This window comes from Branchiostoma floridae, unplaced genomic scaffold, assembly GCF_000003815.2.
Source record: "Branchiostoma floridae strain S238N-H82 unplaced genomic scaffold, Bfl_VNyyK Sc7u5tJ_1582, whole genome shotgun sequence".
Lineage (NCBI taxonomy): Eukaryota > Metazoa > Chordata > Leptocardii > Amphioxiformes > Branchiostomatidae > Branchiostoma > Branchiostoma floridae.
This window is the reverse complement of record NW_023365776.1, coordinates 35,269-50,125: the sequence shown is the minus strand read 5'-3', so window position 1 is coordinate 50,125 and position 14,857 is coordinate 35,269. Positions and strand designations below refer to the sequence as shown.

At 43.4% G+C, this 14,857-nt stretch overlaps 1 protein-coding gene across 1 annotated transcript; it reads left to right on the top strand.

Moving 5' to 3' along the window:
* Positions 1 to 592: 592 nt before the first annotated feature.
* LOC118408397 (solute carrier family 2, facilitated glucose transporter member 5-like) lies at positions 593 to 14,465 on the top strand. Its single transcript, XM_035809167.1, has 13 exons — positions 593 to 652; positions 1,435 to 1,599; positions 4,727 to 4,890; positions 5,630 to 5,754; positions 6,438 to 6,578; positions 7,162 to 7,299; positions 7,898 to 8,088; positions 8,606 to 8,716; positions 9,397 to 9,501; positions 10,202 to 10,301; positions 10,994 to 11,116; positions 11,744 to 11,871; positions 12,939 to 14,465. The coding sequence occupies exons 1-13, from the start codon at positions 593 to 595 to the stop codon at positions 13,131 to 13,133; spliced, it is 1,746 nt and encodes a 581-aa protein (XP_035665060.1). The 3' UTR covers positions 13,134 to 14,465.
* The last annotated feature ends 392 nt before the right edge of the window (positions 14,466 to 14,857 follow it).

The window sequence follows — 14,857 nt, the reverse complement described above, 5'->3', positions numbered from 1 at the left end:
AACCGCCTCATGATGTGACACAATAGGTCTGTAATGAACAGCACAATCTGCATATCCGGAACAGGTTTATTTTATCCATTCACGACAGAAAGGTCACTTACTCTTTCCGATGAAAGAGATGTGACTCTCCTGAAACACTGAACCTCCATTTAACGTCTTATCCAAGAGACGCCCCTACCTGATCCTGGGTGCTCATTTTCACCCGGATGAAGTAAAAAAAATCGTGTAAGTTGCCTTTCCCTGTGGTACAACATCAGAGCATGTCAGAGTATTCAAACCCAGGACCTGTAAAGTCTGGACAGAACACCCTTGCATTATTCCTCGCTACCCCACGAAGTCGTTAAAGGTTAACATCATGTATCGAGTGTACGTGTGCGAGGTCGCGGAGCTCTTATAAATTCGACATTGACCGATCATACTTGCAATGTTGGAACCACACCTACTTACAGAGAACCTGAGTGGTTGCTATGTACCTGGCGACCCGGTCATTGTGTTACGCAGCCGGAGAGAACGTGTCTGCAAACACTAAGTACAAGGTGAACTGTTAGGACGCAGTAACGTTGTTGGTCTTTCGCCGAGCCGGATACGAAAAATGAAGCCTCCTGGAGACAACACAAAAACCGAGGTGGACTTCTCCGAAGCCACGAAAGGGGTGAGTGATTGTATCAAGTTGTGACAATGTCTCAAGTTGTGACAATACTTACGATTGTCGTGCGATTTCGAACTGAGGGCCGGGCATTCTTGTGATATGGTCGTGCCTACGTGGTACAGAATGCAACCACGTTGTTACCGAAAAAGACGTCGACTTAGATATCCTTGTCTGTGGTTGTAATTGTTTCTGTCAGAAGTTTCTTGAAAATTCTTTGACATCAAAATTGCTCAACGGGCTATAGCTAAGATGAATGTGCATGTAACTTTAAAGAGGAAATCTTGTCGTCTGTAGGGAGGTTGTTCCGATAAATCTATTGTTTTGGTAGAGGGTTTCTAGGAACTTGTGGCAAAAAAATCATGACCGCTTGCTCTAAAAATGTTCAAATAATGTTGCTGTGGATAACAAGAATAAGGTTGATGTCTTCAATGGGTTGTATGAAGTTAGAGTGCGGTCATATACGTCGTGCGATTGTCTTTCGATAGAAAAGTTAATAATAGTCATTTTTGGGACAACAATGCGCGTGTACTGCAAAGTTCAGCTGTCTTGCTTCACAACGTTTTAGATCCTTGTCGATGCATGGTTGTTTCTGTCACAGCCTACTTGAAAACCATTGGGCATCAAAATCGTACGAAGATTGCCGTATGTGACCGCACCCTTACAAAATAACTCCGAAAATACGTTGAAGGTAGACTAGTACTTGTCTGGCACTGGTTAAATACTGCCTAACAGTTTTAACCAACTTACAATTTCTTTTTTGGCTTAAACAATTTTGTTTTGAATAGCCACAACTCAGCATTACTGCATGCCTGGTTGTTGGCTCGTTACTTATCAAGATAATTTTACCTTTTCAGAAACTGACGTTTCTTCTGGCCTTCACTGTATTCATCGCCGACCTGGGGTCCTTCCAGTTTGGATACACCATCAGTGTACTGAACGCACCGGAACAGGTAACGTTAGGAGCACAAGTTCGGCATGCGTCCTTTATTGCACAGTCTCTACATGACTAATTAAAAAGACAAACTTTAAGGTAGTCTCATAGATTTTTTAAGGTAGTAGGGGTTATTCACTGTGTCTAGGGCACGGCGATGGAAAGTCCTTCTAGCTCAGGGTAAAGACCTACTTACAGAAAAAAAAAACAAGAAAAACATAGATGAACCAAAAACTTTTTTTATCGAGTAATGTCGTGGGTTTGCCTGCGTTCAGTCTTAGCTACAATGGTAGTGGGTACAGTAAAAGCGAGCAGCAAATTTGGCAACGCCCAAATGGATCTATCAAGATCATGATTGCAAATCAGCAATTGTTTAAACAACTCATAAACGCAGCGTTTCCTCGAGCAAAATATGCCTCCAACAGAGCCATTTCCTTCGGACTTTGCACTGTTGGTGAAAACAATTTTAGGAGGTGAGGACCAGGTCATATTTAATGTCAACTTGGGTTACTAGATCTTGGAATAGTCGCACAAATTAGAATATACTATTACTGAAATAGTGTTTTGAATCTTTGCTTTTAGGCCCCCTTTCCACTAGACGGCGATCGCAATGCGCTCTCACTGCGACCTAAATATTGTGTAACCTTTGATTTCATACTGGATATATCATACGGTATGTAAAGGTGTGACAGAGAATTCTCTATACAATTCGTTGAGCTATATGTCCAATTTTAGGTCGCAGAGAGAGAGCGCGACGAGAGAACCGTCCTGGAATAAAAGGGGGTATAACTGCATGTGTTTAGTTCTGTTGTAGTTCGCTCCAAAATTCTACGACATATCAAAATCATACGACCGACTACGACGTATGTAAACCGCGTCGTATAACCAGGAAACAACTCGAATCATTTTTAGGAATTTATCACAGATTTCTTTTTATCGAAATAACATCATAGCTTCCGAATGACATGTCAAGCGACCGACCTAAACCCAAGTTAAAAGGTCGCGTATCTCCTTTCTCAACTCTTGTCGGCATTTTTTGGGCGTGGTGGGGGCGTAGCGGAGGTGTATCACGTATTCCCCCCTTCCTAATAGCTTAATAAGTAAACCCGGAATGAATACAACGGTCCAAAAGTCCACACCATCTGTTTGCCTGTGATTATATTTTCACAAGCCCGAGACACAATTCCTTTATCGTTGTTTGCACAAATGCTCGGTTGCTAAGAAAAGGAGCTATACGGCGGAGAAAAAGTGTAATATGTCACAATATTTCACCTTGGCAACAACCCCGACTCACGTAGGCAGTGTTGAACATTCCTTGGTTACGCTGTGTAGAAGGGATGCTAGGGCGGACTCTGAGTGGTACGCTGTTGTTAAGAGGGTTGCTTTTGTCAATATTATGGTTGTGAAGCGTTTGGGCATTCTGCAATAAAAAATACGGCTCACAAACTTTAGGTCAGACAGGCGGATGTGCAATGGCCTGGGAGGTAGAGAGTTCGTCTTACATTCTGGGGTTTTAAAAACCCGGCCTGGTCATAGCAAAGATTTGACAATGGTATAGACTTCTTTCTAGCACTCAGAACTTCTGAGTGAGAAAGAGTATGGAAACTCAATACACGCCACTTACAGTGAACTAGCCCCACTAGCAGTAGTGGCCTGCGTGGCCCAAGGGCTATAGAAACGGAGATGGACGCGCCCTTATACAATGGTGTGAGAATGATTTTTAATGTATAGGGGCAACTCAATACTTTCATACATCGGTAACACCAAATGTAAACAATGAAATCTCGATCTGAAGTTTTGATGACAGCTCAAAGGTTCAAGATTTTCCGTTGTCAATTGGAATAAAGCTTGGGATCTTAGACTGATTACATCGCGCTTACAGTGGCCCGCCCCACCTCCGGCGGCCAAGCTGATTTCCGTCTCCTAAACGGTTTTCTTCTCTTTAAACTTACCACGTTCCGTCACTTTGAGTGCACGCACTGGAGCATGCCCTGTCCACATTCTGATATTTCGTGGCGTAGTTGATCAGGAATTTGACTCGGTGTATTAATCTTTTACCATCTATCACGATGCTGTCGTAAATTTGTAATTGAAATGTTAACGTTGCTTTATTCACGTTTTTGCTTCTTGTCAGCCGAACAAACCCCCTACCCCCCATACAAAGTTGTGCAACGTTCGGATATGGTATCAAACTATAAGTGATATGGCAACGAGAGTTTCAAATGGCTACGAACAGGCAGTGCTATTTGTTTTGTCTCATTACACTGCTCGGTTGGATCTGTGTTACTCTTGATTTCGTAACTGGGATAGCACCAAAATACGAATTCAAAACATAGTACTGTATTACAAAGTAAGAAAGAAATTTTCTATATTCTATTTTGAATTTGTTGAGCGCTATATCAAATTGCAAGGCAGGGGATCGTAAAAAGGTCGCCTCTGTCTAGTGAACTGGGAGTTCACACGTGTGTCACTCCGTATGGGATCCGTATGGAAGACTTAGCCTCTACCAGGCTCCACAGGTCGTTGGAAAAATAGTGAAAATTGGACAGATATAGACAGATAACATACCAGAGGAGTTAGCTGTACATGTCCGAGGCGTATGGTTTGCTACCCAGCTAACTCACATATCATCTGTCCATATCTGTCCAATTTCTACTATTTTTTGAGCGACCTGTGGAGCCTGGCAGGGGCTCAGACAGCCATACGGACCTCATACGGACTTGAATATATACGTACGTGTAAACCCACCCTTATAGGAATCGGTCTTCTAATCATCTGTGGGCACTGCTATCCCGTCCAGTGTTGTAATTCTCTACCGACGTCGTGACAAGTCTCACAAGTGTGTTATCATGAACTTTGAAATCCATTCCATTGAAACGTTTATAGTCATTTCGTGTGACGTAGGTGCACGTAGGGAATATGAACTTTCTCTTAAACATCTCCCAACTGTTTATCTATACCATTCTATAAATGATCCACTCTTTGTACTGCATTATTTAACACTGTACAAGCAAGTGGCAGTATGGATTTAATTCGCAGAACTTGAGTTATTTGCCACTTTGTCTTGTCTACTCATCTAGTTTAATGTCTTCTGAAGAAATAAGAGGAAACATCGCTTACAATCATTTGCCCCATGTCCACTACAGGAGCTGCAGAAATTCTACAATGAGTCGTACTTCCACCTGTTCGGTGAGGAGCTGGGCAGTGACCAGTCCACCCTGCTGTGGTCCTGCACCGTGTCCATCTACTGTCTCGGTGGGCTGTTCGGCTCGCTTCTGGTCGGGCCGCTCACAGGGTCGTTTCTTGGAAGGTATGTGAGCTGGTTGACGGTTTAAACTTTAAGGCTTAGGTCCCAATTGCACTGGTACCCGTCAGGGATATATTCCTGGCCGGGCCCCAAAGCCGCAAAGTTGTTCCGCCAGTTCACTGCCGGATACCGGGGGTACCACTTGCTATCGGGTTCCGGCTTTATGTTAAGTCTGACTTAAATTGAACCCGGTACCCGGCCGTGCCCAAAAAAATACACCGAAAGGTGTCCCATGGGACTACGTATAGAAGGGCCACGCCCGAAAGTGCCAAATACCCTTTTTTTCCAATTGGGACCTAAGCCTAACTCATGTGATCTGTATCTTTGTTATATCTTCTTTGACCCTTACGTCTTTTTTATGACCTCATGAAAAGTTGCCAGCTTTCACGAATGAAAAAATGCTTGAACAAACAAAATGCGACATAATATAATTATTCTGTAGTATTCCTTATGAATTCTACGGTTACGATTAGAGAATGGGCTCCGCTAGGGTAGTTGAAGGGCTGTTTTTTCTATCTTTTCTAAACTTCCACTTAAAATCAACCCGGGGCCCGAGGAAAAATAGGCCGTAAACTAATCAGTGCAAATGTGAACGTCGTTCTTCTCGTACCTGATGTGTATTACTAGTACGTGCACTGAAGAATTCCTAGCACTAGCAAAACTGTTCTTTTATTTTCTGTTATTTTGTGTGGCAGAAATTATTAAAAGTGACTGCACTGTAAACTGTGATTTCCCACCACAGGAAATGGACCATGGTGTGCATCAATCTGCTATCCGTTTCCGGCGCGCTGCTGATGTGGGGTTCTCACATGCAGACGTCATTCCAGATGATCATCGTGGGGAGGACCATCATGGGCGTGCACAATGGTACGGTCTCGTCTTCTTCGGATACTAGACCCCCCCCCCCCCTCCTACTTATACTACGGGAGAATTGGGGCCCCACGTATACTAGTATGTCGGTAGTTAACGACAGTAGCAGGTACATTTAAACATACCAGTACTAGTGGTACTTACTTACAGTCGTCAGTTTTTTACCTTCGCAACAACGGAGGTTATGTTTTTGTGTGTGCTTTTGTGTGTGTCCTCAATTATTTGAATAATGTCGAGTGACAAGATGCGACGCGGAAGATGGTGTAAGTGGAAACTCTCAGGATGGGAAGTTTGGCTTGGCCCGGGTCCAAATTTGCTCCCAAAAGGATGGAATTTGTGTTTGGCCGGGTCCAATCTGGTCGCTCATGATGGTAAAGTTGGTTTGGCCCGAGTCCAAATTAGGTCCCCCGAGGCGGGAAAGTTGGTTTGGCTCGGTTCCAAATTTGGTCCCTCGTGGCGGGAAAGTTGGTTTGGCCCGAGTCCAAATTTCGTTCCCCAAGGCGGGAAGGATGGTTTGGCCCGGTTCCAAATTTTGTCCCTCATGATTGCATACGCCCTCAAAGTTGCATACGCAGGAAATAGCATAAACAGAATAAGTGAAAATCACTATAATGAATAAAAACAAGAATTTACAAAAACTCACTAAGATGAAGTCTTCTACGTGCTGTTGAATCACACAGGCTGTGCCATCGGTGTCGTCCCGATGTACCTGTCCGAGGTGTCCCCACCCAACCTGCGCGGGGCTATCGGTGTCACTCATCAGCTCTTCATCACCATCGGTATCCTGGTATCACAGATATTCGGCCTGCAACAGATACTCGGTAAGTCTGTTGTTTTCCCATCTTCGTTATATTTGTCAAGTCAAGTCAATGTTCATTGCAAAACAATTGCAACAGGTATTATGAAAGGCAGTTTCCTACAGTAGGTAAATACACACAGCGTAATGCGGGACAGTAACGTTTGATCCACTGGCACCGGGAAGAAAAGGGCGTCCCGTTTTTGGCGACGCCTCGGGGCCGAACCGAATGATATATTACTGTGTGCGAGAAGCTTGACACATTGGAAATTACTGGCAGGGAAACATACTGCGTTTTCTCGAAGATGTTGTATTTTTGGTTTTCTCTTTTAACTCTCAGAAAAGGCGCTTTCTGTACAGAATGTCTCAATTGTGGAACAAGACAGTCGACAATTAGCAAGTATTGGACTGTAATTATTGCCTTTAAGGAATTATGTTATTTTTGCTATCTAATGCCACTTTGTATGTCTCTGTATGCGTTAATTGTAATGTGTAGATATGAATGTGTATACTTCAGGAAGAATAGCTTCTTATGAGGCTTATTGTGGATCTAGCTAAACTGTAAACTCTTTTGTATTTCAACATTGCCTTTGTTTTGCTACCAAAAGGGAACGAGGACCTGTGGCCGTACCTGCTGGGGTTTTACGTCATCCCAGCCGTGCTCCAGTCCGTGGTCATGATGTTCCTCCCGGAGAGTCCGAGGTGTCTCCTCATAGATAAAGACAACGAGGAAGCTTCGAGAAAAGGTATGGAAAACAGTAGCCTGTTTTTACACAATCTCTCGATGGGGTTAATGACCCCCTCCCCGAGGGCGGCGGCAATTGTAGGGCCGGCCGCTAGGGGCGCCATTTTAGTCAGGCTATGTTTAACAGATACGTCACTGCGAAGGTTATGCTTCCTGGTCATAAGATACACAAGACAAAAGCAAACGTTACTCCAGCAACTGGATAGATTTTGTAAACGGTACTGGTCAGACAATTTTTGGCGACGCCTCAGGGGCGAGCCAAATAGTATATTTAAGATAACATCTAAAGATAAACTATTGCTCAGGCCATATTTTCGATTCTGTCGGCCGGACTGCTTGAGGGAAAAGTGTCTATCAAGAAATAAACATTATTCATGCTTTTGACTATTTGTTTACGCTTTGTATGGCTTGTTATATTAAAGGTCATATATATTTTTGGGTCCCACAAACTACCCGGGCGGGTGCTGGTTTGGAAAAGTGACCCTAGGATCAGTCACTGACGAAAGACAGTGGATATTTAAGATGATTGCTTAACTTTCTTCTCCTTTTAAAAGGAAAGTGACCTTCATGACTAACATGACGGTTTATTTTTCCATCAGCCCTGAAGATTCTACAGGGGTCACACGTCAACATCGACGTCGCCATCCAGGAGATGCGGCACGAGCACGAGAACGAGATGAGCGAGCCGAGGATGAGCCTGCTGGCCCTGCTCAAGTCCCGCTCCGTCCGCCCGCAGCTCATGGTCTGCGTCCTGGTCATGCTGGGGCAGCAGTTCTCCGGAGTAAACGCGGTACGTCTCGTGTCTTAACAATAATCCTCACTAAAGGTGGTATCTCGCTGCACTCGGGGCACCGGTGCGGCACTTTGGGGTCATGATTAGCATACGGCGTCAATTTCTTTACCGAGTCCCGGGTTCACTTTAAGCACGACTTAAAAACAACCCGGGGTTCGGCCGGGCCCTAAAATATTCCGGTAACCGCAAGGTGTCCCACAGGGCCATGCGTAGGGGGCACGTTCGAATGTGCGTCCAAAACAGCCGGTGTACTGCCGGCAGGGCCCCTCTTTCGGCAAACCGCAGCCTAGTGTTTGAACGAATGTTCATCTGCGGCAGTATTTGACACAATTACCGTACATAAAGTAGAGCGCTTTTGTTCCCCTTAAGTTGATGTGACCCGTAGCCGATTTCGTAAACGGAAGTGTAACGGGTCGAATGTGCCAAGCAGTCGGCATCGGCTCCCGTCTTGAGGGAGAGACAGTAGGTTTGAGATCGCGGAACTCAAGTTACGTGTTTTTACCTTGCTTTGCAGATCTTCTTCTACTCCACGTCGATCTTCCTCCAGGCTGGTGTGCCTGCGGAGTACAGCGACTACGCGACCATCGGGGTGGGCGGGATCAACGTGCTGATGACAGTCGTATCGGTAAGGCGTTTTTTGCTTGTTAAGGTGCCGTCACATAAGCGTGTACATGTATATCAAATACGTATGAGGTCCGTATTGACAGTATCTTTTCATACGCAGTCGTACGCACAATACGCATCGCATTCATACACATCTCAATCATTTTGCGTCGGTTTTAGGTACGCAGGCATACGCAAAGAACGGTCCAGTACACGTGCCTAACACTGAGACAAAACGATTGAACTGCGTAGGAGGTGCGTACAATTGCGTATGAAAAAATGTCAATAGGAACGTCATACGGAGTTGAAATACACTTTCATGTGACTTTACCTGCACACACCAGTTTTAAACAGTAGGTACAAGCTGCGAGGTTCTATCTACTCACACCTGGCAGAACCACAGAAAGAAAAGCTGGCAGAAATGTAAAGCTAATTGTGAATTCAACAAAGACAAATTCAAAGTCCTTGCGATAAATATCATGAGTTCTTTAACGTTCTTAAGACGTCCCTAACTGAAACTAGGAACTCATTTCTGAGGGATTATTGTGAGGAAACAAGTGTAAAAGTACCTTTTCCAAGGGCATAACATTAGGGCCTGCTAAGGATTCGAATCCAGAACCTTTAGATTCTAAGTCAACAACTCAAACCACTGTCTTGAGGAGTAACATGTAGTTCAATTTTGAGTTTTGTTTGTTTTCCCAGGTGATGGTGATCGACAAGGCAGGGAGGAAGGCTCTGCTGCTGTGGCCAGTCGCCTTCATGGCTTTCTCGTTTGCCATCCTGACGGTTACCCTGGGCCTTACGGAGGTATACCGCTCACATTACAACTTCTTGTGATCTTCTTAAAGTTGATAGAATATTCTTGGATCGGTGTCTCTTGGAAACACGTACCTCCAAATTTCGCTGAGTACATCTTGATCACGGAATGACCTAGTCTCGCGAGAACACGGACTATATCCGGACGTCCGAGACTTGCGTGGGTCTTTTCCAACTACATCTTCATATAGTACCCCAAAAGACAAAAGACACTTTTTTTCATTTCATTCACACTTTGATATATCGGTAGTGACCCTAGTTATTGAGTACGTAAACTTAATGTTTTTCCCTATAAGACATGCACTTAGAACTTTTCGACTTGGAATAATGTCACTTCAGATCAATGTGTTCAACAAATTTAGGATTTATGAATTGGAGACTACTTTGTCGACAAATACTCCTATTAACCCCCTCATATTAGGCGAAAATCGATCGGAGGACGAGTTTGCAAGCTCTAAATTACGAGGAGGCATGACCCTGAGGGGAAGGGGGAACTCTGCCATTTCTTCGTCGCAGGGTCATGCCTCCTCGTTATTTAGAGCTTGCAGACTCGTCGTCCGATCGATTTTCGCCTAATGTGAGGGGTATATCGGGACCTCTTCTACCTTTAAAATCGCCGATTCGGCCAGATGGCGATCGATATCTCTTTCCTGACATGTCTGTCTAAAATTTCTTTTTATATTTCACTCAGAACCTGTATTGTGAGTGCGGTTGTGCACAGGGTCGCTGGCCGACTGGTGTCCTAGACTCCGCTGGGTCCTGTATCTTCCCTACCGTGGAAACTGTAACAGGTAAAAGTGTAACTAACACCTCCTCGCAGTAGAGAGTGCGACCTTGCCACGATCGCTCGGCGACCACTGAAAGATTTCACAGAACCGTCTTTGATAAAGAATTTTTCTTTGCATTTTGCATGTTGTTTTGCATTTAGGATCATATTTTTCCATTGCAAATCATATTCGAGTCCAATGCATGTTGTTGTGCGGTTGAAAGGGTCCTAACAGAATCGTCAAATTCGTTTTTTTCATTTCTGCTGAAGGAGAGATAGGCTACACCAAATGTTTTCAGTTTCAGCCCCCTACATTAACAATAAGTGAGTCAGTGAATTCTTCATTGAACAGGGAATTTTTTTAATTGGACTACCATCTCCATTCTGCTGTCTGGTACAAATCAGAATTTTTCTACTGGTGTCATTCGTGAACAGTTTCATCGAGTTTGATGAAATTCTTTCTACGCAACGATTGTCGACGATTCGGTGACTGTCACCATCCACAGCTTGGGCGATATTGACTGCTCTTCTTCGCACTGCAGCTAGATGTCGCTGCTGCACTGCTAGCTGCTCGATCATTTTGGAATCGCCACCTAGCGGAGTAGAGCCAAACAGCATTGTCCAGAGGAAGGTGTCCGAAACGTCATCTTACGTAGCTGGCACTTGGATGTGTGAAAACAATTCTATACACTTCTATCATATTTTTCCTCCACACAGGGATTCCGACTCCCAGCCTAACGATGTCCACCGCTGCTCCGTACGAGAACCCGTACCAGTGGATCGCCTATCTCAGCATCGTCTTCATCATCCTCTTCATCATTGCCTTCGCCATCGGACTCGGTAAGACTGTCTAGACTTTGTCTGCCGTCATGAAGAATCATTCGATGCACTAGTTTTAGGTAATGTTACATACGTGTGTATGTTTCGTTCAGACTTGCATAGAGGTACATATGGAAGTACGTTTCTTTATTGTTTTAGTAGTAGGGTATATTTTTTACTCGGGAGGTTGCTCTTAACGCGCTCGAGGGACCCCATTTTTCGTCCCTTGCGGAAGATCGAGGAGTGCAGCCCAACAGTTACCAACAGAATTGAAACCAGGAGTTCAACTGTGATGCCGCTACCAGTTGAGCTACAGGGACAACCCTAATGGGGTTCTCAGACGTCGTATCTCTGTTATTAGTTTACCAATTGTATAGTATTGTTCACAATTGGAACGTCTATTGAATACCTTTATAATGATATCAAATCTATCATGGTCCCACAAATTGAACATCAGAGCTGACTATGCAAGTCATTCGCAAAACAAAAGTGCCTTAATCCTCATTGGATACATGCCGGTCCGGAACATTCGTATCTGAGGTTATCAGGGCCCACGTATGACAAAACTTCGTATATACAACAATATGGATACCGAATTCCATTGTCGAAAATGCCAAAAAAGCTCACAGGATTTCGATATCTCCCCAGGCCCCATCCCGTTCATCATCACTGGTGAGATGTTCCGCCAGGGGGCGCGACCGGCAGCCTACATGATCATCGGCAGTACCAACCTGGTCGCGAACGGCATCGTGGGACTGGTCTTCCCTATATTACAGGTAGGACCATACGGTAATCATGCATTCCTCTGCAACAAGTTGAATCTTTTTACACCATGGGTGGACAAAGTAAAATTGATCATGATAACCTGCCAGATTTACCTTCATTTTCTTGTTTTTAACTTTAACATTATGATCGACGATGTCTCATACGTTTACTGATAACGTTACTGACATTGTGCGCAGCGGATCTCATGCCACAGGCTGTCATGTCTGTAAAGCCTGGGGAATTCCATGTTGTGTTTCCAATAACGGCCCTGAAAAATACTGGGCCGGAAACACGGCATTAATTTCCCTAAGCCTAACCATGTGTATTGCATAAAACATACCTATCAAACGTATCAAAGACGATGACGATCTGTCAACATGTTCTTGAGTCCTCCTTAAAAACAAAATTTGCCCCCGAAGTTTAAAAAAAGGCACAAGAGAGTACAAACTTATAGCAGTTACTCTTTGCTACAAAAGCGAGCTATCTACAAAATAGCCTTACCGTTTGATCTCCTATTATTCTGTTACTCCTAATCATTATTGACCTTGTTATTTTCTCATTTTGTATTGTATGTATTACTTTTAGTATTTGATGTCAGGTTTGTCTTACATTTATTGTTTTTATCCTAAGTTTGTATATCTTCTGGGGGAGTCGGCCTCGTAGAGGAACTAGATTTCTGTTGCCGACTCCCCTCAGATTGTACCCAACCTGTCAAGTGAAATAAATAAATAAACAAATAAAACTAAAGACTCTAGCATGTCCAGAACATCAAATACTTTTTAGTATAAAAAATGACGTTCCGTTGCAGTACCTTAAAAGGCCGTCAGGGGTCCATTATCGAACTTAACCTTTGTTTCCCTAACCCATACGTTAGGATCCATTCAAGGCATTTTGAGTTATGCACAGACGCACACACACACACACACACACACACACACACACACACACACACACACACACACACACACACACTAACACACACACACACACACACACTAACACAACGAAAATATTACCTTCTTGCCAAAGGCAATAAATGAGTTAGATGTCAGTTCAAGTCTGTTTCCATCATCTTCAGGCTAGGATCGGCGCCTTCACGTTCCTCATATTCATGGCTGTGTGTGTCCTCCTCTGCATCTTCGTCGCCGTCAAGGTGCCCGAGACCAAGAACAAGACGTTCGAAGACATCCAGAAGCTGTTTGGTGTACAGGACGACGCCGAGATGCCCAACGGCATACAGAACGCCGCTTTCGCAAGCACCACGTACTTGTAGGAAGACGTTTGTCAGGAGTTGACGAGTAGAGTAACAGTGTGTAAAGGTGAAGTCACACGAGCGTGTACGTATGAGGTCCGCATGTCACGTGCACTTTTTTCATACGCAGTCTTACGTACTAGTACAATACGCAGCTGGTATGCCTCTGAATCATTTTGTGTCAGTTTTATGTACGTAGGAATACGCACAGTACGTCCCAGTGCGCTTATCTAAAACTGACACAAAACGATTGACATGCGTATGTGGTGCGTACGACCGCGTATGAAAAATGTCACCAAGGACCTCATACGAACTTGCATTGACTAAACGGCGATCGCTGAGCGAAGGTTCAACGACCAAAACTGGATGTGTGACCATTAATTGTACGATCGGAATATGATGCACGGTGTAAAAGTAAAAGTACCAAACGACAACCAAACGTACAAAATGACAAGAAAGATTCTAACTTTCAATATGCAAATTAAGTACATACTCATTAGTATATTTGTGACTCGACAAATACGACATCAACCAATTCAATGAATTTCATTGAGCGAAATTTGTTGGTTGCCAAGCAGTCGTAGCCTCTAGCGGAAAAGGGCGGGTGCTATGACTCTAAACACTACCAAGGTACCAATTTTGTTTGCCGTGCCTTCAGAATGAAGTATAACGTGCCAAATTTTCAAAATTGGGTATGTTGCATTTCATCTATCGCCGTTGTGCTTTAAAAGCTAATAAAGTAAAAAGTAAAAGTATTTTTACGAAGCGCAATTAGCCAACCACATAATGTGGAGAATAAGTATGGTCACGATTCTACGTACGCATGCGCAGCGAAGTGTATTGTGGGTAAAATGTCAAAGGTGAAGACCCCTAACAGTTCTTGACTAGACCATTGTGCTGATTTGCGAAACAATGCCGTGTTTTGTTTGTATCTTTGGGGCCTTAACCTTTGACACGTTATACCCACAATGCATTTTGCTGCACATACGTACTTCGAATTGTGGACCTGTTTTAAAACAAGACGTGGATGTGTTTGTTTGCAATCACAGTATTGAATACTGGCGTATTGTCATTAGTGTTTGAAACTGTATAAAGAATGTACATTCTCTAGGATAAACACTTTGAAATCTGTGTCAAATTTATCATCGTCTTAGGTCTTGTAAATTTGAATCTCTTTTAAGTCTTTCGATATACCAGACCTGAGCCTTAGCAATGGTAACAAAAGTAAATGTGTTGTTAAAACATATTGGTAACAACAACGATATAGTGGTTATTAGTTACTACTATTGGTTTTATTTCGATGATGTCCTCAATTCAATCGTTATTTTGTCCAGAATTAATAATAATAATGAAGTGATCCATTACTAACATGTTACGGCACTGACCGGCATGCGAGAACTTGGCGTAATGCATGCAGTGGTGTAAGATTTAGTCAAATAAGCCATGTAAAATAGTTTGTCATTGATGGAAAGTAGGTGAGTTCCTTATTCAATGCAATGTTACCAACTGTATAAAGCCAGTGATTGTTGTAAGGCCACAGCAAGTAAATTTTATGGATGACATAAAAAAAACAAGATGGGGAAAAAAACAAGATGGCTAAATTTTCAAAATATACACCATAAACGTCGTAACGAGATTTGAATTGACAAAACGTGGCATCACAACTTACAAGGCATTCATTGCTGTATTAAAGAAGTGATCTAGTGTAGTAAAAGTGATACTAGTGTGGTACACTGGTATCACTT

What these genes read in the sequence shown, in the direction of transcription:
- LOC118408397 (XM_035809167.1), top strand. Translation starts at nt 593, where the DNA reads ATGAAGCCTCCTGGAGACAACACAAAAACCGAGGTGGACTTCTCCGAA. An exon ending in ACAGGGTCGTTTCTTGGAAG is followed by an intron (nt 4,891 to 5,629) that starts GTATGTGAGCTG and finishes TTCCCACCACAG; the next exon opens with GAAATGGACCATGGTGTGCA. An exon ending in CATCATGGGCGTGCACAATG is followed by an intron (nt 5,755 to 6,437) that starts GTACGGTCTCGT and finishes TGAATCACACAG; the next exon opens with GCTGTGCCATCGGTGTCGTC.